This window comes from Ambystoma mexicanum, chromosome 2q (assembly GCF_040938575.1).
Source record: "Ambystoma mexicanum isolate Mex_15411 chromosome 2q, UKY_AmexF1_1, whole genome shotgun sequence".
NCBI classification, from domain to species: Eukaryota; Metazoa; Chordata; class Amphibia; order Caudata; family Ambystomatidae; genus Ambystoma; species Ambystoma mexicanum.
The window spans coordinates 1,088,511,551-1,088,538,466 of record NC_090924.1 but is presented as its reverse complement, the minus strand read 5'-3'; the positions used below and the strand labels follow the sequence as shown (position 1 = coordinate 1,088,538,466).

The following is a 26,916-nucleotide window of genomic DNA, read 5'->3' as shown; positions in this document are numbered from 1 at the left end:
TCTACCTCTTTCGTGTCCATTAGCATATAGTGTGGATAGGCACTCTGCCCAAGTGGATTTCACCATAAGTCTCACATAATTCACATAATTCCTCCTTATATCCTACTTTCCCACTTCAGCCCTAAAGCCAATCACCTGCTCTCTAAATCTGCCTATTTCGGTTCTCAAAGCTAATGCTTTGGACATGACTGTGCCTGTTTCCTTCCTCCTGAGCCACTTCTCTCCGGGTAGCAATTCCAGTCTGTACCTGCTCCAGTTACCTGTGCATTATCCATCCACTTCACTGTCCACTGCTTGCGCATTGTGATTTACGGGGCCTGTGTATCGGTGTGGTCTGCGTTTGATTATCTGGCCTGGTGATGTAGATCTCTGCTCATCTAGTCTTACACACCCCATAACATTATTGTTTATGGGGGGGCTGGGGGTGGGGGGCGGGTGGGCTGTTAATGTCTTGCGCTGCTTTGTCAGGGAGAAATGGAGCATGGACTCCGGGACACATGGGCTGTCTAATCAAACAGACCCTAAACTAGGTCTTTCTGCAGTAGAGGGTGCTGGCACAGGTACTGTAACTGACATAGGGACAGAGAACAGCAAGAGCTTGGCAGATACAACAAAGCCTCACTTTCTGCTGGAAAGATCTTCGATGGTCTCCCTTGTTTTAAACATCTCAGTCAACTATTGCAAGCTTTTGACAATAAAACATTACTTAAAAAGAAGTAATATGCATAAAAAAAATGCCAGTAAGTGGAGTTTTACCTTAGTCTCCAATGACATTTGGGGTGGGAGTTGGGGATATGGATTAGAAGGCAATGTTGCTGTAGATTTGAGGAGATAAACAATGTTGCTTGTTTGTTAGAGTCTCAAAAGGTTGACATGTCAGACAAAGACAGAATTTTGAATTTTGCAGGTGGAGTTACCATTTTTGTGACCATCACAATGACAAAGTGACAATGCAATAAATGATCTTTAGAGAGGAAGAGGCCTGTTCAGGCTTAGGAGCATCCCTTATATTGAGCTTCTCAATGCAGTACCAGTTCCTAAGGAGCGAATCAAAAGTAGATATTTTTTAAGGCTGTGGAATGGCTAGCGCAGCATCACGCACATACACACGTCACAAGTACATTTCATACAAAGAGACTACAGTAAAAAGATTCTTTCCACCGTAGAACATGCGTAGATCGAACAAATGCAACATATAAAAACAATAATTCATGGAAATCTTGCTAATTTGGAAATGCCTCTTCAAGGAATCGGGAAAGAAATACATAAAATAGAAATATGAGAAACTACTTCGAATGTATGGTTTCATTACAAATGCTAGGAAATTCACATGGCTTCACATGGTTATTTCTTTAACATGACACCTTTTCCCCAGATACAGGGAATCCATTCATTACACAGGCCTCCAAGGAGAAAGACATTTGCAGCACTGGTGCTTATATATGAAAGGATGCATTCATCAATATTGCAGTGCAGAATTGACTTACTGAAGTTAGTCACATCAAATAAAGCAGGAGAGTTACATGTTGAAAATGGCATCTTTCTTCAAAATGTAGCAAAAAACAGGTTTTAAAATGTACCCCAAAAACGTTGCATACAACATGTGTTTGCCTTATGCTCAACAATCTCTGCTAGACTGACCATGAGCTGAGCAATTTCCATAATGTATTACCTTGGCACATTGCATATGATTGCAGCCCTCATTCTTCTGAATTGGAGACTTGCAGTTGGCGCAGGGTTTTGAGTTTGATAATAGCCACAGACAGTTTGCAGCATCTTCAAAAGCTTCATTAACTCCTGCAACTTTAGTCAGACAGATGCAAAAAAGTGAGGACTTTGTTTTCAGGGAAACATACAATCAATTTACAGTTGCATCCTACTGTCGCCATAGCTACCAAATGGCCCCCATTTCATCTGCGACTCCTTTAGCCAATACTGGGGTTTTAACCATTACACTTTTCCGTGTTTGTGCTTGGAAGCCCAAAATAAGTAAAGTGGTAAACGTGAAACTTAAGTCTCGGAAAGGTATTGCCGTTGACTAAAACGTCAGTATTTGGTGAAGATGTTACACAAGAGATATTGACACCTGGTAGCATTTTGTTACACTTTAGCATAAACACGTGACTATACACAACATATGAAATATATGATTACAATTTATGAACAGCCCAGCATATCATTATTTTACAACAGTGTCTTGCATTTTTGCACTATCCAATTTGTGATAAACATGTATGACTGTTCTCCAATTCCTAGAGATCGCTAGGGGTGTGAAACAAGATGGCCACATGAAATAAGTCTCCTGATAAACCCACCACCCACATATGAAGAGACTTTAGTTTTAGATGCCTAATGGCAGCTGCAGCGCAGAGCGGGCACCTCCTCAGCTGGACAGGAGTGAGCAAGGCCGGAAGGGGTTTGACGGCCCAGAAAAAGGCTTGAATGAGGTGAGACTGCATACCAGCCCGGAGGGGGTGAGGGAGATTTGTAGGGGACCTAAAAGATCCCCTTCCCCCCCAAGCAAAGAGGAGGAATGCAGATTGAGGAAGAGTTACCCCAACGGAATGGGGAAAGACATGGAGCCCTAGAGACCTGGGATTGGTGAGGGAGGAACCATCCTCCCTGCATAGTGAAGGCGAGACATTGGAGGTCACCCGAAGCAGCGCAGTAGTTTCTGCATAAGATGGCGATACCAACTAGAAGTGAGAAATGGATTGGAGGGAAATGTGGCTCCCATTGAGAGGTTTCCGTTATGCGACAGTGTGATGAGAGACAGGAAGAGTCTGGGGAGGTTGAGATTGGCCCCCACACGGCGTTACCAGAGCCCTCCATTGGTAAGTAGGTGATCCAGCTGGGAAACCCTGTTACCATGAAAGAGGGTCAAGGGCGAAAGGGTAGCCCGCCAGGGGAATTCAGGCATTGCAGAAGTTCCAGAGGTCTGAGAGACCTCTCTCAAGAATTAAACAGCACTCACACGGAAGAACGGGAGAGGAGTCAAACAAAGACGGGGCTACGAAAAGAGACATTAGGAGCATTATACTTGAAAAGAAAACCCTCCGGTCGGACATACAGGCATCCATTACAGAGCTTAGTGGCAGGGTAGACAAGATATAGGAGAGAATAGCGGAACTGGAGAACAATCAGCTCTCTGCACACCTGGTGGAGAGGAAGATGGGCGGCAGGTTAATTGACCTGGAGAAAAGAGAAACAGAGCTGGAGTTGAAGGTGGATGACCTGGAAAACCGAGAGCTGAAGGAGACAGAAGGAGAATCTCTGTCAGATGTTGAGAGGAAAGACACAAGACTTATAAAACGTGCTCATTGAAGGGGAGGGGTAAAGAACTGCAAATTGAGAGCGCACACAGAGGTGCAGGAATAAGGGCACCAAGATCAGTGGTGATAAAATGCTTACGCTACAAACAGAAGATGGATGTGTGTTAGGCAGAACCCTGGGCAGTGCCCTTAGGGACCACTACACAAGATTAAGACTACAGGTGGTAGTACAATTTCACCTTTGGTACAAGCCTGTACTACACAGTTATAGTGGTAGCAGTAGCGGAGCAGTCAGACTTATCTCAAGAGCAAATCAGCGGTAGTAGAGATTACACAAAGGACTACAATTTCTGTGACTCAAGCAAACACTGACTCAAGGTTTCTGGTTAGAAAAATATAAGTACATTTATTTTTAAACCATCTGTTCACAAAACACTTCACTTCTATTAAACAAAATCACAACCTAAAATATACTAGACACAACTAAATTCCTTTGGTTTAGGTCAATTCAAGGTAAGTACATTAGGATTTGACAGACCAGTGTTGTGAAACAAAAGACGTTACGGGGGGTTAAGAAGCGCTCACTTTTTGATAGTAATGACAGTTCGGTTTTACGAAAGAAAAGCGTATTGTAACCATAGTCAAACCCACTTCGCACATTGAATAAAAACCAGGGAACAGTGGAGAAAAATCATAGGCAATACTTTTGTCAAGGCACTAGCATCAGAGGACGTTTTCTAAAATACAGATAAAGTCAATAGGCCTGCACCAGTGTCAATGGGACAGGGGTCCTGTTGTCGAGGATCACAAGGTTAGAACAGTTCACGATTCGAGATTGCCAGGAGTACTTAGATATTGTCAAAAGGGAAGCAAAAGTTATAGGAGGGAAGGAAGAGAAGGACAAGCCTTTGGTGAGGAGAAAAGGGGTCACCCTAGTTCCTCGAAGTCAGACACAGTACCTTATTCATATGAAGAGCTGGTGCCACGGCAGTTGTTCCTGGTAGTTCCTGCAGACTCACGGTTCCTGAAGCTTCAGTCGCAGGGACAAGAAGGACGACGTCTGGAGCAATCTGCACTACCCAGGGATGAAGCCAGCAGCAGCAAAGCAACGGTGAATGAAAGGTGTGCTACTTTAAAACAGGAGAGGCTCTTCAGATGGCTATCCGGACCACTACAGCTGTGTGCAGCGATTCTGACCAAGAAGAGGTTCCTCTGCCTGTGGAAGGTGAGCTGGTTGATCCCACCAGGCTCAAGGGAAGTAGACTGGATCTTCTCTGGTCGTTGAAGGGTAGATCGCTCCGGACTGCAGCAGGGCTTCACCGGGACTCGGAGTTGCAGCAGCCGTCTTCTTCTCCGCTTCTCTTCGGTTCTTTGCAGTTCCAGTGACGACTCTGACTTCTAGCCCAAGAGTCCTGCCATTTATGCAAAAATCCCCTATTCACACAGCCTGGCTGTCAATCACTCAGCATGGGGATTGTCCGAGCCGGACAACCACCTCAGCCAATCAAGACAAAGTGCGACTCGGGTCTCCAAGGAGACCCTGTGCAGGGGGTGACTAAACCCCTCCCTCACATTCATCCCACCTAGACACCCAGACGCCAAAGGAGGGCTTCTGGACTGAAGCCCGCCAAAAGGTCGGCGAACAAAGGAGGCAAACCTGGTTTTCCGCGCAAAGTAAAACACAAGAAGGACTTTAACAAAAACAAATGGCGATAAAACCCAACCAGAGCCGAAATAAAAAGTATTTGGTCAAGCAGGTTTAAGTTCGAGGCTAATATAATAGCCTAAAACAGTACCACGTTTATATAGTATAATCACGGTAGAAAAGTTAGGGTAGATACCACTGCCACCAGCCAAGTCTTAGTGTTAAGAGAGCAAAATAAAGCTCAGCGAGGCAAAGACAAAAAGGGGTGGGAATTAACCCTTTCCAATACCCCATGTAAGATGGGGTGTATTGGGTCTGCAGTTTAAATGACTACATAAAGTTAATGGCAACTTTACATGTTTCTGGGGGACAGTAGTCAGCCCCAGAAAAATTGAGTCAGGGGGAAGTCTCAAAGACAACCCTGTGTCACTGCACTGAAGGTGCTGTGTAACACACACAAAAAGTGGGGCTCATGGAGTGGTGTGCTCCAGAGCCCAAGATCTCACAAACAGTAGAAATACACATGGCAAAACACATGTAAGAGTGGGAAAAAGGCTCACACTCTTACCAGGTGTAAAAAATAAACCCTAGAAATCCAGCAAAGCTGCTGAGGGACTCACTAGGTGAGGGAAATTAGCCATAAATGAGAATTCTCCCTAACACTGTGCTGGTCAAGGCTTGAAAAGTTGAGAAAGTGGACTTCGAGGTTCGTAAGAAGATCTTTCAAGACCTCTTGAGTAGGACGCTCTCAACGAGGTGGGAGTGCAGACAGCTCACAACATGGTTGACCTCAAAAGGTGAAACTTCCCTTTTGCTTTGTTGTTTGAATTTGGTGGGGGAAGACTTTAGGATTGCCAATGGAGGAGGCTGGTCAAACCCCTCAAGCGTCTTGCCAACTTGGAGCAAGCGTCACAGGCCACCACAGCAAAGAGGGCAGAAATGATTGGCAAAGGAAGGGTGGGGAGCACAGGGGCAAGGAAAAGAATTCCGGGAGCCCGTAAATTCAGGAAGGGCAACAATCCATCCCCGGTGAAGAGATGAGCTATGGACAGACAAAAGTGAACACCGAGGGATTAGAAGGAGGGAAGAGGGGGACATTGAGTCATGATGAGTGACTCAATGGAAATTGGGTAATGAACAGGAATGGGTGGACTATTGAACAGATAAGGGGCGGCAGACTGAAATGAATGTACTTGGCATGGCGGGGGACTGAGAATTCACCCAGCAGCTCACAATAAGGCAGCCATCTCATTGGGAGACAATAGTTTGGATGATGTTTTTTGTTGGAATACGTTGGTGGAGGGTTGAAAAGAGATACCTCGGGAGATAGGTGTGTCTCTGCTGCAGAGGTCAAGTATATGGTAGGATGCAAGATGGAGTATAATTGGTGTGAGCGCTTTAGATGTCACCAATGCAACCTAGAGTATGTGAGAAATCGAGGGCACCTAAAAGTGGCCAACTTAAATATAAAGGGGTTCGACTTCACATTAGTTGGGATGGAATTCCAGAGGAATGATCTAGATGTCCTATTCCTGCAGGGGACAAGACGGGGGAGGAGCGCAGGATCCAGAGAAAGCATCTGGTACAGACATATTGGGCATTAGGAAAATGTAAAAAAGGAGGGGTGGGTATTCTTTTAATGAAGACGCTCTGTCTGGAGAAGGTAGAGGTTCCCCAGGAGCATAATGGGAGGTGGCTAAGCATTAAAGGGAGGCTGAATGTACTGTTCGAATCAGGACCAGTACGCTTTGTGATGCAATGTTGGGGGAAACCTTAGACATTGGCAGGGATTTTAATATGTAGGATTGGGACCTGGACAAAAAAGCTCTGAAAGGGTCAACCAGAGATAGGAGCGCAGATGAACTGCAAAACCTTGTACCCATCCTAGATAAATCTCTACTATGTGATGTCAGGAGGGATCTGAATCCAGAGAGGAGGGATTGCTTGTTCTTCTCCACGCCCCATGGTACCTTTATTTTATGTTAAGTTGAATTATACTGTGTACCACTACCATTTGAATGGTCTTGAGGCGCTCACGTGGCTCTAAGAAAGTGGTTTGGGTAGATTAGTGAGAGAAGAGGGATGGGATAGAGGTTGTGCTCTTCTGTTGGTGTTTGAAGAACAAGGTTAAACTGGTGTCTGTGCGTGTCAGCTTTCTAAGTGTTTGCCTTGTACGCACTGGGGTTACTGGGTTGTTTGTTTGCAGCAGTTTCTTTTTTGGCGTATGTGTGTGTTGTGTGTGTTGTGTGTTATAGGGCAGGACCGTTCGGTCATGTGGGGTATGCTGGAGAAGAGCGAGGAGAAGGAACAAGTTACTTACCTGTAACTGTTGTTCTCCAGCATGGGCCTGGCATGTATTTGCATGCTCATGAATATTCCCCGTCGTCCGGCTGGGACTCCTCGGTAAAGAAAAAATCAGTATCAGTTTCGTTTCTGATGTGTCTTTCTTAGTCGTAACCAATCACTGGTCTCTGGGTCATACTGCCCCCAGCCAATGACTGCCCTCTCCCTAAGTCCCGCCTCTGGCAGCCATCTTCAGATTTGGTAGCACGTAAAGTGGCAGTATGACCAAGTGAAGAGCCGCAGAGGGGTAGGAGGGAGGGTCGCATGTGAATCCATGCCATACCCATGCTGAAGAACAACAGTTACAGGTAAGTAACTTGTTCCTTCTCCAGCATGGGGTCTGGCATGGATTCACATGCTCATGAATATAAGAATACATAGCAGTACACACATGCACAACCACGGGAAGTGGCAAAAGGCTCAACATTAAGCATTACATAAACTCAACATTAAGCAACTCTTACCTCCCCACCAGGCCCACCTTCAGGCGAACAGGTTGCGCAGCACTGCTTGGCCGACTCCGGACTCCTCCCTGGAATCCCGGTCGACGCAGTAGAATCTCGTGAAGGTGTGCGTCGACCTCCACTTCGCAGCCCTGCAGATGTCCAGCAGGGACACACCAGACGAGAACGCTGTGGTAGCAGCGATCGCTCTGGTCGAATGGGCTCTCGGACGGCCGGGCAACGGTGGGTTTGCCAACCGGTGACAGTGCATAATGCAGCCGGAGAGCCATCTGGAAATGGAAGCCTTCGAGAGAGCCTTCCCTTGGTTCACAGGTCCAAAGTTCACAAACACCTGTGACGTCTTCCGAAAACTCTTCGTGCGGTCCACGTAGAACTTCAGCGCTCTAGCCACATCCAGCGAGTGCAAAGTCCTCTTGGCCGGCGACAAAGGTGACGGGAAGAAAACTGGTAACACCAAGGGCTCGTTGAGGTGGAAGTCCGACGGCACCTTGGGCATAAAGGAGGGGTGCGTCCTCAGCACCACCCTCGTGTCGTGAAAAGTCAAGTTTGGAGGCTTGCAGGATAGGGCCTGGATCTCTCCCACTCGTCGTGTGGAGGTGATGGCCACAAGGAAAGCTGTCTTCCACGACAGGAACTTCAACGGCGCCGAATGCAGAGGCTCGAATGGCACCCCCATGAGCCTAGACAGCAACACGTTGAGTTCCCACGCCGGGGCAGGAGCCTTCACCGGCCGGAACAATCGGAACAATCCCTTCATAAATTCCTTCACTAGGCGATGAGACCACAAGGTCGCCCGTCCCGTAGTCCTGGTGTATCGGGAGATCACAGCCAGATATATCTTGATGGAAGCGTGAGCTAGTCCAGCCTTGGCCAGCGACAGTAGGTACAGCAGTACTTGAGGGGCCGTAATCCGCAGAGGGTTAATCTGTGCACAGCACCAGACAGAGAACCACTTCCACTTATGTCCGTAGCACTTGAGAGTTGAGGACGCCCTGGCCTTTGCAAGAACCTCACTGCATTTAGCCGGGATATCGTACCCTCCAAACTCTAGTGCTGCAGGAGCCAGGCCTGCAAGTTCAGCGACTCCGGGTCGTGATGAAGGATGGCGCCTCCTTCTCTGGAAAGAAGATCTGCGTCCGTCGGCAGCTTGACCGGTAGGGACGCCAACAAGTCCAGAAGGTCCGTGAACCAGATCTGCCTCGGCCATGCCGGTGCGACCAGGATCATCCTGCACCGGGACCTCTTGAGCTGGTTGATGAGTCGGAGCAGCAACGGCAACGGAGGGAACGCATATAGGAACAGGCCGTCCCAGGGGAAAGAGAAAGCATCGCCCATGCTCCTTGGTTGGGGAAACCTACTGGCGAACCTCTGGTACTTAGATATCGTCGCCGTCGCGAACAGGTCGATCTGGGGTTTGCCCCATCGCTGAAAGAGTCGGTCCACTTGATCCTGCCGTAGTTCCCACTCGTGGCACGAGCGCAACTCTCTGCTGAGTGAGTCGGCAATGGTGTTTTTTTATCCCTGCCAGATGAAACAGCACCAGAAACATCCCTTGGGCAACGGCCCAATGCCACAGATCCTGGGCTTCCTTGGATAGGGCTGGGGATCTGGTTCCGCCCTGCTTCCGGATGTAGAACATCGTGGTGGTGTTGTGAAGATCTTCACCACCTTGCCCTTGAGGGACGGGAGAAAATACCTGAAGGCCCAGAACACTGCCCGGAGCTCCAGGATGTTGATGTGGGGTGGCTTCTCCTCCGGGACCCAAAGGCCTCTCACGTGGAGATCTCCGGTGTGCGCTCTCCACCCATCCAGGGAGGCATCCGTCGTCACCGTCACCTGGTGGGCCGCGGTCTGAAAGTCTGTCCCTGCCGCTAGATGAGCGCAGGAGCCCCACCACCGGATCGCTCGTTGGAAGGTCTTGTTGAGAGGGATCCTGTCCTCGAAGCTGCCCGTTGCTTGAATCCAGCGGGCGACGAGGAACTCCTGTAGAGGGCGCATCCGCAGCCTGCACAGGCCCACGAGATAAATGCAAGAGGACATCATTCCGAGGAGGGACTTGATGGATCTCACCCTGGCCACGTCCATGGCCAGCAGACACTGCACCTTGCCTAGGATGGCCTTTGTCCTTTCCTCCGACGGCGAGGCCAGACGCGCCACTGTGTCGAGCTTGGCTCCCAGAAACAGTGCGACTTCAGAGAGGACCAGGTGGGACTTGGGGAAGGTGATGGAGAACCCCCAGGTCAGTGAGCAGCTGGACAGTCTTCGCTATGTGTTCTACGGCGAGCTCCCTTGTCCTTGCGCGGATGAGCCAATCGTCCAGGTAGGGGTAGACGTAGATCCCCTGCAGGCGCAGCCGCGCCGCCACTGGAGCGAGACACTTGGTGAAAACCCTGGGTGCCGACTTCAATCCGAACGGGAGGACCTTGAACTGGTAGAGCTGCCCTTGGACCACGAACCTGTGGAACTTCCGATGTCCTTTTAGAATGGGAATGTGAAAGTATGCATCCTCCAAATCCAACGACAACAGGAAATCGCCCTCCTCCAGCTGTCCCAGCACGTGCTGGAGGATGACCATCCGGAACTTCTGTGCCTTGATGTACTTGTTCAGTCATCGCAGGTCCAGGATGGGTCGCCACCCTCCCGTCTTCTTTTTCACAAGGAAGTACCTTGAGTATACTCCGGAGCCTCTTTGGGACGAGCTCGATGGCACCTTTCTTGAGCATCGCCCTTACCTCCAACAGTAGTTGAGGGATGTGGTTTTCCTTCCTGGCCACGGGACGAATGCAGGGGCACTTTTTAGAAATTTGAGGGCGTGCCCCTGGGCCAGGGCGTCCAGCACCCAACGGTCGGTGGAGACTGACTCCCACACGCTGACGAACTTCACCAGCCGGCCTCCGACCGGGGTGCTTCAGTGGGGGCCCGACGCCACGGTCGGTTCAATCCTGCTTGGAGGACGCTTTGCCGCCTTGGCCTCCCTGGCGACGATGGCGGGATCCTCCCGACTTGCCTCGTCCTCTATAGGCTTCCTGCGACGAGGAGCGGTCCGCTTGCGGGACATAGAGGAGCCACCGCCGAATCCCTTGGTGGCACCCTGCTTGCCTCCGGAGCTCCGAAAGGACGGCCTTTGTTGCTGGAGAACTCCTAGGGCCTTAGCTGTCTCCGTGTCCGCCTTGATGGCTTGGAGGGACTCATCCACTGTTTTCCCAAACAGGTTGTTCCCGTCGAACGGCATGTCCAAAACCTTGGGTTGTACATCCTGGTGGAAATCCGTCGCCTTGAGCCACCCTCGTCGTCTGAGGCAAACGGCGTTGCCTAGCTGGAGGAAACCGGTGTCGGCAATGTCGGTTGCCACCGTTATGACGTGGTCTGACGCCACCTCACCTTCCTGCAAGATCTCCAGGGCCTCAGCCCTCTTGTCGTCCGGTAGGCAGTCCAACAGGGGGGCGATCTTGTACCATAACTCCCTGTCGTAGCGGGCCACGATCGCAAGGGTGTTGGCCACCTTAATCATGTTGCCGCCGACGAGATAACTTCCCATTGCATCCAGCTTCTTTCCTTCGCCATCTGGCGGGGAAGTTGACGTTGAGGCCGATACCCCCCCCCGCTTTCTTCTTGGCCACCGCTGAGACGACCGAGTCAGGGGTCGGTTGCACCCTAAGGCACAAAGGGGCTGCGTCGGGGACCCGGTACTACTTCTCGTACCGATCCCTCTTGGCAGGCGTCGTAGACGGGTTCTTGAGAAGGGTGAGACCTTTGTCCCAGATGTCATCCAACAGAGGCACAGCGAGGACCGTCTTCCTCTTGGCCTCGCGCCGTTGGTACAGGAAACCTTCCTTCTTTTCGGGGCAGAGCTGAAAAAGCTCAGATGCCCTGGCGATCATAGCGTGGAAAGACCCAATCTCGTCGGGCGGGGAGGCCCGGGCTGGAGGCGATAGGAGCTCCGTCATCACCGTCGTCGTCATCCGTACCAGTCATGGCCGTCTCTGTTCCCGTGTCATCCCCAGGTACGGGGGACGTGGGAAAAGGTTGAGCAGGCCGCGAGGGCTGAAAAGGCTGGGCTGGATGGGTCCGTCTTCTCTTGTTTGGGGGACTTCCTGACGGGCCTGGCTCTGGCTCCTCCATCGGGCCTGGTTCCGGCTCCTCCGTCGGTGGTAGGGGCAATCTCGTCCTTATCTCCGAACATAAGGATTGTATTGCCAACAAAATGGCAGCCGAGTTGTCCTGCGGCTCTGGAAGCGACGGGCGCGACGATTGACTAGGAACCTCGCCGTCATCGCCGTCGCTCTCGTACCCTTCTTCGGGATCCCTCCCGTGGGACCGGGCCTATTCGACGCCCTCGTCGAGATCCTCCAAGACTTCAACCAGTTCCTCCTCGGAGGCTGTGTCCATGTCCACAATGGCCACCGGCTCCCCCCCTCTTTTTCCGCCGGGGTCTTCACGGGGGTCTTCTCGATGGGCCTGAAAGAGGCTTCCCTCCCCGGTGGCAGAGAAACTCTGGGCCCCAAGGTTGCCTCCACTGGCGTAGCCTCTCCAGTGGAGGCCTTAGCCGGGTGAATCAAGGCCTTCACCACCTTCTGTGGGCCTGTGGCCTTCACCTTGGGGGGAGGGTCACCGCCTCGGTCCCCCTCGGCTGGATCCTTCAAGACCGACCGGCGCCTCTCCAGAAGCTTTGCCGGGTTCTCGGCTTTCCTCTTCCCTGAGCCAGAGCGTTGGCTCGTGGTTGATGGCGCTTGGGAGGATGCGCCCTGCCTGGCAGCCGAGGTGCCTGACCATTCGGCGCTCCCGGTGCACGCGGACTCGCAGTGCTTTGCCTTCTGTTGGGCCCCCGTCGCCGGGGCGCCCTCACAGGACTTAGAAGACCGCTCAGACTTCTTCTTCTTCTTCTTCTCCTCACCTGACGGGCTCTTTTCTTCCAGCGAGTTGGAGACACGAAGATGTCGATCCTTGATGGTCCGTTCCGACATGTTCCCGCAAAACGCACAGTCCTTCTCCACGTGCGTTTTGTCCTCATGAAGGCAGTAGAGGCACTTCGAATGCTCGTCCTCTTTGAACACATTCTGCAGCTGGCATCCAGGGCAAACCCTGAACAGCTTTCCGGGCGTCGAGCTTCCTTTCTCCTGGGCCATGTCCGGGGTAGGCCACAGAAACTTCTGGACTCCTCCAAGAAGCGTAACTCGACGAAAACTTCACGCTTGAGGGGCGTAGAAAAAATTTGAAACGGGTCCCCGTTGATCGGATGTAGAAACGGTGGAGCTTGAGGCTCTATTTGACCAAAAAATGAGAAAATCTCTTTGAAAAAGCACAAAAACGCAGCAAAAGCTCGAGACCTAAACATGCGGACTCCCAACACTTGAGCGTGCTGTAAAAAATCTGAAGATGGCTGCCAGAGGCGGGACTTAGGGAGAGGGCAGTCATTGGCTGGGGGCAGTATGACCCAGAGAAAGACAGATCAGAAACAAAACTGATACTGATTTTTTCTTTACCGAGGATTCCCGGCCTGACGACGGGGAATATTCATGAGCATGTGAATCCATGCCAGACCCCATGCTGGAGAAGGGGTGGTTAGTACAGTGTGGTTGTTTTATTGTTGGACCCAGGATCCGTACTGCGCCTCAATAGTCTTGGGTCCACAGTGATAGTTGCAGGAGGTGCCTGTTTTTTAAGATAGTCTCTGTGAATTGAATAGCCACGTTTTCAGTCATTTACTGAAGGTAAGGTGATCGTCTGTCGTTCTCATTTCCTTCGGGATTGAGTTCCACAGATTGGATATTAAACTGGAGAATACAGTTCCTCTGAATTTCCATTTTTCACCACAGTGTTGTGTTTTGATTTGGAGGTTGTTGCTTGATCTTTGGTTTCTTTCTGGTTGGTAGTGGTTGATTTTGGCTTTGAGGAATTCAGCTCCTTGTTGTGATTTGTGAGCGATGAAGAGGGCTTTGAAGTAAATGCCTGTTTTACTGTGAGCCAGTGTAGGCTTGTCAGGGCTGGTGTGATAAGGTCTCTTCGGTTTAGTCTCAGGAGTATCCTTGCTGCAGTATTTACTAGAATTGACTACAATTTGATTGAGGGGTGTAGGAACATGGAGCGCACTTGAGCGACATGGTGGAGGGTAGCCTAAACGGAACACAAAATGGTAATGATGCAGGTACATCTAGGTGAGTTAAGGAGTAGGAATAAGGTTTGGAAATGCATTTGGATTACTTATTGAAAGATGGGGTATTCGAAACTGGCCTTAAGAAGGAAATGAACTATAATCCGAGGAGAATTATAGGAGGACATATATGGGGTAGTGTGCTTTGGGAAGCATCAAAAGCAACAATAAAGGGCCTGCTGATCAAGGAATGCTCAAAAAGAAAACGCAAGAGGCTACTGATACACTAATCTCAGGAGAGAGATAAGGGAATTGTTGGAAGGAATTTTCAGACAAGCCGAGAGGGAGGGAAGCAAGCTAGAACTACAGGGAAAAAGCAGGAATTAAAGGAGTTGGCTTTGGGGGAAGAATTTCACAAGCTTAAATCTGTGAATCAAAGGTACTATGAGAAAGAGGACAAGGATGGACTATGTTAGCACGTAGATTGAGGGTACAAAACAGAGAAGGATAGGGAAGATCTGGGGACCTGGCTGGCACCCCTGCATAGGATTCTGGAGTTTTTTTTGGCCTTCTACCAATATTTATAAAAAGAAGAGTGTCCCAGGAAGGAATAGATTACCATCTATCTTGGGTGGATATTCCAAAATTAGATGAGGAAAGCTCGAACAACAGAGACACATTGTTAACTAGCGAGGAAGTTATTGATATAAATAAGGGAATGCAATCTGGGAAAGCACTGGTCTCATTTTATAAGCATTTCATAGAAACCCTGGCCCAACGGTTAGCCAAAATGTTTAATATCACTGAGGAGGGAGAGGCATTCCCCCGGTCCTTTAGGAAAGCCGTTATTACGGTAGTAAAGAAGGGAAAGACTCCCAAGAATGAGCCTCTCAATGACCAATCTCTCTGTTGAACTTTGATGCAAAGATTGTTATGAGGGTTCTGGCCTCCTGCTGAGACAAACAGACATGGCCAGGTGGGATTTGTTAGAGGTAGGCAGGCGGCAGACTCTGTTGGAAAAATACTGAATCTTATGGAGTAGTCCAGACAGGAATAGGAGGACCTGATGTTGGTCTCCATCAATGCAGAAAAGGCGATTGATCGGATTGGGTGGCTCATTCTGTTCACTTTGCTGGAGCAGGCCGGCTTTGGCCTGAGAGCAAGGGGGGCAGTGGAAGCCTTATACACTAAACCCACGGCACAAGTGATAGCTAATGGGAGGCGATCCAAGAGCTTTATCCTGTAAAGGGGAACCAGACAGGAGTGCCCACTTTCCCCTCTACTGCTTGTCCTGACTTTGGAACCCCCGGAGCTGAAATTGAGATCAATTCAGACCATTAAGGGTATAGAGGTGGCCGGTCCTTTATACAAGATGGGTCTCTTTACAGACGATATTCTCCTACAAAACATTTAAACATTATTTATGAAGACCTGAGTATGGCTGGGGAAGAGTACACTCCATAAAAATTAATGTGGTATCCAGGACACCTTTTCTGTTACAAATGCTTCCGGTGGAAGTTCCTGATAACACCTTGAAGGAAATTAAGTCCAAGCTGCTTACGTTTCTCTGGCAGAGTGAGACACCCAGAATAGGCCATCAGACCCTGAGCTTGCCCAACGTGGAGGGAGGGGTGGGCTTACCAGGCATGGAGAACTACTATGTGGCATCCCAATTGAAGGTACTAGTCGCCCCCCAGAGGGAGGACAGGGAGAAACAATGGGTCTGCCTGGAGAATCAGTGGCCTAGCCCCAGTTGCAACTGGAGAATGCTTATGGGTGCGGAAAGACAGGCTACCTATGAGGATAAATAGACATGGGCTATAGAGTTGTCTACAGGGAATAAGGAAGGAAGGAAGGAAGGAAGGAAGGAAGGAAGGAAGGAAGGAAGGAAGGAAGGAAGGAAGGAAGGAAGGAAGGTTGGTTGAAGGGATCACCACCTGTCGGTACACCCTAAGTCATATGTGGGCCCCCTTCAATCAGGGATGCCATTGTGGAACCTCTCAGGTTTCAGAAGTGGTTTGAAGCGGGTCTGGAGAGAGTGGGACAAGGGGAAATCCAAAAGAATACAGCAGTTGGAAGAAATTCTGGGAATAGGAAGTCTATCTGCCTTTGTGTAAATACAGCTGAAGGGGGTTTTGACAGACATGGAGGTGGAAATAAGAGATACAGAGGGAACTCATCCCATTCGAAAGAATATTCGATAAATGGGCAAGCTTGAAAGGGATAATTTCACAGCTATATAGGGAGAGAACTAGGGCGAGACACTCAGCGTCTCCAGAGGAAATGGGAGCAGGACCTCCAGTTGGCGATACCAGCTGAGTTAGAGCCTGAGCTGCGTAGAAATTCTCACAAAACATCCATTGCATGCCAATACAAATTACATAGCCCGAAACTGCTACATAGGTGGCAATATGATCCCAGGCACTAATAAAAAATATTCCCCACATTGAGACTGTAACCCTGGAGAAAATGTGGAGGGGTCGGCTCTTTCTGGCATATGTTATGTGGTGAGGTTGCAAGAAAGCACAGGCATATTGTAAAGAAGTACTAGGTTGGATCAAGGCCCTGGAGGGGCCCACTAAGATAAAAGACTTGTTGCTGGTGCTCTTTGGCTTGGAGTAGGAGGAAAAGATGAGTGGCGTCTACCACATATGACGCACTTCCTATTGTTGGCGGTAAGGGCATGTCCAGCAATGCATTGGAAGAGGGCAAACCTGCCCTTAGAAAGAGAGTGGGCTCGGACAGGCCTTGAAATATATGAAATGGAGTACCCGAGTAGGCTGCTACATGAGAACACAATGGACCATGAGATAATGGAGTGTTTTTAGGGAGAAATACCTGAAAACTATTTGTGATCCAGAGGGGGCATACGAGGAAAGTCCTTGACCGGTGTACAATAGATGTAATAAACCTGAAGAAACCTAAGGAGGCCCGGGGGAATACATTTTTAGTATATGTGATGTTAAGAAGTGGGTTTCTGACGAATTGGGAACCATTGTTGTTCATGAAAACTATGTAATAAAAAGGCATTGCACAATATCTCCTAAACCAATTGTTTTCCTGGGAACATGGCTCATGTGAAGATGTATAGAAATAACACTGCTATCTTCAGGGAAACAGACAAAATAGAGACTAGCTACTTAGTTATTTTTAAAGAGCAGACGTACAAATTAAAAATACACGTTTAATTTAGCTTACTGTGATTTCATCAAAGCATATTCAATAGCCAAGTAGTGACTGCGCACGGGGCATAGAGTTCATTCAACCCCGTAAACTGTGATCCTACCTGCAGCATATTGTGGGCATGGCCCCTAGCCTTACACCAAATTATGTATGGACATGCATGCAGTAAACACAACACCACTATCTCATTCCCTCAGGGTATCTTCAACTTAGTGATGTCATATGTGATGACATAAGCTGTCCATTGCATGGCGTAGAGAATTATTCTTGCATTGCTAACCATAACTGGCAAATTTGTTTTTTAAATTTGTTTATTTATCAATCGACACACAGGAGAGATTATACAAGGACATTACATATAGAATCTCAGGTCCTGTAACCCAGAGTCCCCGTCACCCACCCCATACGTTCTCCGGCAAGCATAGTTCTCGGCCTTAGTCAGACTGGCTCGGCGGCACTGGTGGGTCCTCCATAGTGTGAATGGCCCTTGTTATCAGGGGCGGTTTGTAGGTCAGGGCCGGGTAATTCCGGTCATAGTCTAGCACTGGTTCCCAGATATCCCGAAAACGATGAAGCAGACCCGCCCTGGCTGCTGTGACTTTCTCAGCTATTAAAATATCCCAAAGTTTGACCCAGCAAAGGGCCATCAAGGGTCCGTCCGCGGACTTCCAGGTGCGGGCCACCGTGATCTTGGCCGCTAATAGGAACTCGGATATCAGGGCCGCTCTTCTCCCCGACCGCGGGTATGAGCCTGACAATGGAATCCCTAAAAGGACCTGTTCGAGCGTGAGCGTAATGATCGCCTGGGTGCATAACTGGCAAATTTATGTTTTTTTTAAAAATATGCATTGTAACCACGCCATCCTATTCAACAAGGTTTTTTAGTGAAATTCAAAAGTCTACATAGAATAATGGTTGCTTTTTGTGCCATAACCATAACTTTCTTGTAAGACTTTATTTGCAGTAAGTTAAATTTCCTTTAAAATTCAGTGAAATTATCTGTGTGCTTTGCAGTTCAGGATTAAAGCCGACACTTTCACAAGGAACTTTGACAACCCCTGGGATTCAATCCTGAAGCATTCCAAAGATATGATGAAAGCAAGGATGAATGTGGAAACTCTGCACCAACTGGATTGTTATTTCAGAAGGCATTCCTGCCTCTTCGATACCTAGGGCTTGCTTGTGCTACTGGACTGCTGGGAACCATCCAATGCATCCTTCTGATCATCCTAGCATGGCAGTCACCTCTGCTTGACATAAAACATTTTTGTAGTGGGAGCTAGGTACTTTACTCTTGTGCAGGCCACCAGCGGAGTGCCCTTCTGTACTTCTGAATAGCGACCTTTGTGCCAACAGGCCATCAATGCTGGATCTCCACCACTGAGCCACTGCTCAACTGCCTCCATTTCTCCAAGGGTTCCCACGACCTGCCTGGGCATCCAGGTCCAAGGTCAGGGTCGTCTGCTGCTGACCAAGCACCACAGCTGCACATAGTGACCTGCCCAGCTCCTGTTTCAAAACCTCTACTATGCAGGCTTTTCAATGGAACATCTCTGAATGTTATTCATCAGACTCTTCAGCTCGGGATCCTATGGCTTAACTGTGAAGGTTTATTCCATTTGTCCATGGCTGTAGAGCATCTGGGCTGAGATAGCCCATTAAGAACCAAACCGAATTGTTACATGCCGATGACATCACTAATCATCTCTGCAATCTCCCGTCTGGGTTAGGCAAAGGCAACTCTTCAGGTGGACTACCTTTAAGTCCAAACTGCCTTAAGGAACCCATGTGTAGATGCTTTACTCATCTCCACAGGATAAAAATGTCCCATTGTTCCTATGGCCATACATTTGCAAAATTAGGACATGGGTTTGTGTTTTTAAGGCTGGTGTTTTTAAGGCTGGTGTGACATACGAAATGTCCAATTGGAATTTTGTGAAGTATTTGATAATTTCATGCACATTTTTATCCATACAAAAGGTGTACTTACCTGTATATATGTAGTTAAAGCCTATGCACAACTTTAATGTATAAAGATTCAATTTTTACAGATAGCGTGGACATTTCCTTATTGTATAATGACCAAAAGAATTGACTACCTTTGAAACAGTTCACCGCCTCTGAAAGGTTGCCTTGATAACGTATGGGAGAATAAAAGTGAAAAATGAAATACAGACTGCTTGGGAGAATAAAAGCGAAATAAATACTGCTTGAATCTAATGTGAGGCGCTAGAATAACTCCTTGTGGCATTAATGATTTGTGTTTTTCATCAGCTATCATGCAAAGAGTGCACCTGTGGGATTCACGCCATTATCTGTCCCCCTGAGTGACAGCGCCCAACAAATGGTGCCATTTCCCATACATCAGGAACATTTTCATGAACTATATATTAAACTAACAGCAAGGAATCTCTGAAAGCCTTTTGGTAAAATAAAACCTTCTGCACTCATCTAAAAGGGTTCCTTGCTACTCTGGAATAATATTTTTAAAGCCAAAGAACCAGCACCACTGCCTACATTACCCAAAATATATGTATACGTTTCAACAGAATGTATTCACTTGTCATTTTAGACACAACAGTCTATGTTTCTTTTTCCGACAGCATTCAAAGTCAAATGGACTCCTCTTTCAAGAATATATGTCTGAATTATAAATGTGATGCCATCATAAATGCATGTACACTATTGAGATTACACGATTTGTAAATGCGAAACTTTAAAATAGGGAATAGATTGCGGTCTAAATATACAGGAAATCATGTGTTTCCTAACATGGCTTGGCAATTTTCGCTTTTGTTAGCTCTCCAGTGACACCTATGAACATCAGATTTCTTCAGTTTTAGGCCTGCATAAATGCATTCGTATGGGGAGGGTTGGAATTCTATGTCAAGACGGAGGTGAGCATTAAGCTTCATCTTCTTTATTCTCTACTCTCCAGCAGTTTCAACAAATATAACTTTGTAAACTTTCAATTTATTTATTATTATTATTTTTTTTTAAAACAAACTTCAAATCCCATCAATCCTGTAGTCCCCTAGTCTCTGGCCATGTGCCCTAGTCCTTCCTGTTCCTCTATCCTTCCTCTTCTTTTCCTGCTCTCCACAAGATAAGTACCTCTTTATCTTAGCTCCGTAATATTCGCTTGACAAAACGTGTTTTATGCCATTAACGTAATTAGAATTGTACACCATGGACAATAATAGAATAAACATGTATAGTAGAGCGCGCGAGCGTTAGTGTTTTAGTGTTTAAAAGGGATGAGGAGGCCCAGTGTCGTAATGTACGACACCTCAGGAGCCGACCGTACCCCCTAGCAGAGCGCGAGTTCGCAGCCCCAACCCTTGGAAGGGCGGAGCTCTACACAGGCGGGAAACTTCCCGCGAGCCGAGCAGAAACGGCCACGTGCAGCGAATGCGCCAATAGCGAACGCCTCCTACGCGGACAGCGGAGCCGCACGATTATAGAGTATTACCAGGCAAATCGGAAAGATATATCCTGCAAACATACATATTGTATAAGGAAGGTGCAGCCTCAAGCAAAGTGAATCAGTGGACGCGCCACTACACCTAGACAGGTATTGAGTCAGGCACCGGCCAGCACAATGTCGAACTTCGAGTGGAGCGAAGAGGAACAGGAGGCAGTCTACCAAGAAGACCTAGCCTATAGCTTCAAAGAAGTGCTGGGAGATTCACTGACAGAGGCAGTGGCCCAAGGAGTGCGGCCTTTACAAGAAAGGCTAGATACCATAGAACTATTCCTGAGCCAGAAGGAACGAAGCACCAAGCAGGAAGAAAGCGCGTCCACATGGGCAACATTTAACGACCCGAAGGGATGTAACAGGGCCCGGAAGAGAAACGACTCTTCTGACACCCCCCCGGGCCAACCGACAGGGGCGAGTACAGGAGCCCCAGAGGCTACAGACGCGTTCCTCAGACTAAAGGAAGCGTTTATGAAAGATTGCCAGTTGTCGAGCCTCCGGACCCCCTACCCAGGGGAAGACAATATGGGGTGCCATCGCCGAGTGTGGCGAAATACATGACGCAGAGATTGAGGAAAGCTCTCGAAAAAGAGGTCAGACAAAGATTGAGGGCTGCATGTCCAAGACCAGACCTGCCGGGCAAAGTCGCGGAAGCCCCAGAATTGGACCCTAAAATGTTGTCGTTCGTCTCCAAATCAAACAGAGACCCGAGGAACGGCATAGACCGCTCCTGGAGAAGCTGCCAAGAAAAACTCCTCGACCTGGCAGGTCCGCTAGCTAAAATAATGGACCTAGCCGAACGAGCCAGAGATACAGGCGAGGAGGTAGACCCAGGAGTGCTAGCGAACTGGGCCCAACGGGCCGTATGTATACTAGGAAACGCGAACTGCGCAATTTCATCAGAGCGCAGGAGAGGCCTCCTCTTGAAAATCGACCGGAAACTAGGAGACCTGTCGCCATACGAAGCCGGCGAGGCAGTGCAGGGCCTATTGTTCGGAGAGACTTTTGGTAAGGAGATGGGGAGGTTCGTAGGGACCTACACCTCCCTGGACAAAGCTCAGGCTTCGATGAAGAAAATTTTCCCAGGGAGAGTTTTTGGTGGGACCGGTCGCTACAGAGGTCGCTCGACCGGTCGATACCAAGCATTCAGAAGGCCTCAGTACAACAGAAAACAATACTGGGAATCCAGGCAGCCTGATACCCGCTTTCCCCCAAGAGGCCGCTTCCCTAGAGGAAGACGAAGCAGAGGATAGGGAAGAGGACAAAACTTCCCCACAGGTGAGAAACTTTACATATCCACCAGTAGGGGGGGAGGACAGCTATATTCTGGGAAAACTGGCGCTCGCTTTCCAGCGACGCTTGGGTCCTTCAAACAGTGAAAGCATGTGTATATAATTCACAGAAACTCCCGTTCAAGACCAAGCGGCGCGCCCTGTAGTCACGACGCTGACCGAGAAAGAGCTGCTAGACTCGGAATTGCAAAGCCTAGCAGAGAAACGGGCGATCGAACCATACATAGTGCCGCCAAGATTTGTGAGCAACATGTTCCTGGTTCACCGAAAAGACAAAGTGAGACCAGTGATAAATCTAAGGCACATGAACAGCTGGGTGGCCTACAACCACTTCAAAATGGAAGGAATCCACCAGCTCAGAGATACGCTCAGACAGAACGACTGGCTGGCGAGGATAGATTTGAAAGACGCCTATCTTACGATTCCTGTACAGAGGGATTTCCGTCCATTCCTAGCATTCGACTGGGACGGGCAATTATGGCAGTTCGCAACGATGCCTTTCGGGCTCTCCTCGGCGCCGTGGGCATTCACGAAAGTGATGAAGCCGGTAGCCGCAGCGATCAGAGGGAAAGGAATTTGCATTATTATATATCTAGACGACATCCTACTGATGGCCGACAGCAGAGAGACTCTAGTTTACCAGACCGAATGGGTAGTACACCTCTTAACTTCGTTAGGTTTCCTAGTGAACTGGGAGAAGTCGGAGATGGCTCTGGCGAGGAGGATAGAATTCCTGGGGTTTATTATAAACACCAGGTCGGCGACACTGAAACTCCCAAACAAAAAGATCAGAGACATAAAGAGAGAAATAAGAGCATGTCTCAGCAAAACAAGCATATCACTCCGCACCATTGCGAGAGTAGTAGGCTTACTAGCGGCATCAATACAAGCAATCTTCCCAGGGCCATTACACTACCAAGCCTTTCAGAGGCTGAAGATACGGCATCTTCAGCAAGGTCTACACTACCACCAACTGGTACTCTTAGATCAAGAGTCCAGCACAGAGTTGGAATGGTGGTTAGCGAACATGGAGGCCTGGAACGGCAGAGCCATTTTGGCGACCGCCCAGACCTGATAATAGAATCAGATGCCAGCAGAGCAGGCTGGGGAGCCCGGTGCGGGGATCTCCAGACAGGAGGGAGATGGAGCACATCGGAACTCCAATTACACATAAACTGTCTAGAGTTACTAGCCGGATCCTTTGCGATCAGGGCATTTACGAAAGGGAAAGTGAACTCCTGTATCCTGCTAAAAATGGACAACATTTCGGCAGTCAAATACATCAACCACTTAGGAAGGACAATGTCCAAATTGCTGGCGGAAATAGCCAAGGATTTCTGGCATTCCTGCCTAGAATCAGGGATCTCGGTGGTAGCCAAATACTTACCAGGTTCGTTGAATGTAGTAGCGGACTGGAACTCCAGACATCTCTCAGACTCCAGCGACTGGATGCTGGACCAGATGATTTTTCAGAAACTGGAAAAGATCTGGGGCCCAATATACACAGATCTGTTCGCGTCCAGGCTGAACGCTCAGAAAGAGAGGTTCTTCAGTTGGAGATTGGACCCAGCGGCAGCAGGAGTGGACGCTTTCCTACAAGATTGGAGGGAGCACACGCTTTACGCTTTTGCCCCATTCATAATGATGAACCGAATACTAGCAAAGGTACGCAGAGAGACAGCGGAACTGATAGTGGTAGCTCCGATCTGGAAATCCCAAGTATGGTTCCCAGCACTCATGGAACTATTGGTATATTACCCGAGAATACTGCCCCAAGGAGAACACCTCCTCACGGACCTAGCTGGGTCATATCACCCTCTGAGAGTGAAGGGGACACTGCCATTGATGGCGTGCAGGATAGCAGGAGACGCTGGAATCTCCCGGGCATTTCGTCACAAGCTGCAAGTCTCATCGCAGAGTCATGGGCTCCATCAACTCAAAGGAGCTACGATGCAGCTTGGAACAAGTGGTCGACATGGTGCAGAAGGAGAAATATTCATCCCGTTTCTGCCCCTCTAGTTGAGATCTTGAATTTCCTAGCGGAACTCCTCCAGGACGGCAAAACATACAGAACAATAGGGGTATACAGATCTGCGATATCAGCAGGTCACCTATCCGTGGAAGGAGTACCGGTGGGAGAGAACGTAGCAGTAATTAGGCTACTAAGAGGAATAAGATTCAGGAAACCACCGCAGCCGAAATATGAATCTCTATGGGACGTAGCAATAGTATTGAAACTATTTGCGGACTGGCCCGACAACAAGTATCTGTCCCTAGGACAGCTGTCCGAAAAACTAGCCATGCTACTATGCTTGGTGTCATGCAGGAGAGTAGCAGACGTGAGAGTCTTAGAAGTGAATAGGAGAACGTACGGGCCGGAAGGCATGACGTTCAGTTAGCCAGAAGAACTAAAACGGATTCTAGTACCATCACATATCCGTACATGCAGGAGCACCCGAAATGGTGCGTAGCGGCATGTATAAAGGAATACGTAAATAAAACAGCCGAACTAAAACTGGCAGGGACGACTCAATTATTAATTGCGCGCAGAAAGCCACACAGAGGAGTAGCAACAGCCATCATAGCACGGTGGGTCAGAAACATGAGTTTAGCAGGCGTAGACATGACAAGATTCGGGGCACACTCAGTCAGAGGACCGATGGCCTCGAAAGCACTAGGACTAGGCGCAACATTACAAGACATCATGGAAGCCGCAGACTGGGCTAGTGATACGACATTCAAAACGTTTTAGTACCGACCTATTAATGCAATGGCAGGAGTAGTAGTGAAAAGCTTTGAACAAGCTTAATGCTCTCTCCATCTTGACATAGAATGAAGATTCCCCCTGCTAACAGCGCAGGGAGCTCTTGATTCTATTAAAGATAAGGAGGCGAGCATTAAATTCCCATCCCGAATACACAATGAATGCAATGATGAAATACATGTTGTGAAGTACTGTTGATAATTAACATGGCTATTTCTTCCAGAATAGGGTGTGTATTCCCGCCCTAACTTATACCATTTTGTTTCTTATTGACTTAGGAGATGAGCAAAAGAACAGCTGAAAGCCCGAATCAGAGCAGGTCACCTAGAACAGCTTCGAAAGCTCGTATGGGAGAGATCGAACTGGTACAAAGCAGGAAGTTCAGCACAAGTTCAACAGTTGAGTGCGCAGTTAAAGAGAAAGGACAAGTTCAAGCAGTCAAAGAAGAGGAAGGACAGAGGAACAGGAAGGACTAGGTCACATGGCCAGAGACTAGGGGACTACAGGATTGATGGGATTTGAAGTTTGTTTAAAAAAAAAACTTTAAAAAAAATAAATTGAAAGTTTACAAAGTTATATTTGTTGAAACTGCTGGAGAGTAGAGAATAAAGAAGATGAAGCTTAATGCTCGCCTCCTTGTCTTTAATAGAATCAAGAGCTCCCTGCGCTATTAGCAGGGGGAATCTTCATTCTAATAGATAAGGGGCCATCTGGAGAAGAACAGGCTTGTTCATCTTTCATCCTTCATAAGAGGGTGGAATGAGAGGGGGCTTCCACTAGGGAGAGCTAATTTCAAATATAATATTTAGATATTTTAGTGTGAAATGCAAAAGATTTCTCACTATATATAAAGCTAATTAGTGTGAAGTATGCCCGGCTTTCGAGCATATACAAAGCCAAGGGAAGATTAATTGAAACTGGAACCCAATAGCATTTCTGTGTGGGGACGCAATCCTTTGCAGCCAAAGCCAAGTAAATTAGAATCCTGTGTTTTCCACAGCTGCAGTCAAGAACTGTGGCTGTAAACCGATATGCATCCCTAGGCTGATGGAGAAGGAACAAGTTACTTACCTGTAACTATTGTTCTCCAGCATGGGTCTGGCATGGATTCACATGCTCATGAATATTTCCCGTCGTCAGGCTGGGAATCCTCGGTAAAGAAAAAAATCAGTTTCAGTTTCAATTCTGAACTGTCTTTCTCCTAACAACCAATCACTGAGCTCTGGGTCATACTGCCCCCAGCCAATGACTGCCCTCTACCCAAGCCCCTCCTCTGGCAGCTTCAGATTTGGTAGCACGTAAAGTGGCAGTAGGACCAAGAGAAGAGCCGCAGAGGGGTAGGCGGGAGGGTTTCGCATGCGAATCCATGCCAGATCCATGCTGGAGAACAACATTTAAAACCATGCTGGAGAACAACATTTAAAGGTAAGTAACTTGTTCCTTCTCCAGCATGGGGTCTGGCATGGATTCACATGCTCATGAATAAAGAATACATAGCAGTACACACATGCACAACCACGGGTGGTGGCAAGGCTCAACATAAGCATCTCTTACCTCCTCACCAGGCTCACCTTCAAGCGAACAGGGTGCGCAGCACTGCTTGGTCGACTCTGGACTCCTCCCTGGAATCCCTGTCGACACAGTAGAATCTCGTGAAGGTGTGCGTCGACCTCCACGTCGCAGCCCTGCAGATGTCCAGCAGGTGCACACCAGACAGAAACGCTGTAGTTGCAGCGATCGCTCTGGTCGAATGGGCTCTCAGACAGCCAGGTAACGGTCGGTTTGCCAACCGGTGACAATGGGTGATGCAGCCGGAGAGCCAGCTGGAAATGGAAGCCTTGGAGAGTGCCTTCCCATGGTTCACAGGACCAAAGTTCACAAAAAGTTGCGACGTCTTGCGGAAACTCTTCGCATGGTCGTGCGGTCCATGTACAACTTCAGTGGTCTAGCCACATCTAGCTTTCAGCCGGCGACGAAGGCGTCGTAAAAAATACAGGCAACACCAAGGGCTCATTTGGATGAAAGTCCGATTGTAACGCTCACCTGATTCCCGTAGGGGCGCCGGTCTTGACTGGGCGTATACCGTATCTTCAAAGGTGATGTGTAACACACGGCTGGCTCTTTGGGCTGGACCTCTGTGCACTGTATGTTTGACTCAAAGGGTAAGATGTCTGCAGATAGAAAATATGGGATTAAGGAACTGGGTTATTGAATGTCTCTCTCTTCTTCCCTTTCTCTTCTCCTGTAGAACCCCAAAGGTTAACGCTCTCACCTTAGGTAAGTGAACGCCGTGCTCTCCATCTGCCTCGGGGCAGGGTGCTGTAACCAGTTTCTTCACTGGATAAGGGGAGCAGGCCTCTTGACTTCAGAGGACTGCTGTCCGT

At 48.5% G+C, this 26,916-nt stretch overlaps 1 protein-coding gene across 4 annotated transcripts in view; it reads right to left on the bottom strand.

Annotated features, from left to right (window-relative positions):
* The window catches only part of ANKIB1 (ankyrin repeat and IBR domain containing 1), a 2,153,692-nt gene that overhangs the window by 842,526 nt on the left and 1,284,250 nt on the right, over positions 1–26,916 (bottom strand). For all 4 annotated transcript variants that reach the window (XM_069648430.1, XM_069648432.1, XM_069648433.1 and 1 more), the window contains exon 11: positions 1,673–1,803. In XM_069648430.1, coding sequence (XP_069504531.1) covers positions 1,673–1,803 — 131 coding nt within the window. The remainder of the gene's footprint in view (positions 1–1,672; positions 1,804–26,916) is intronic.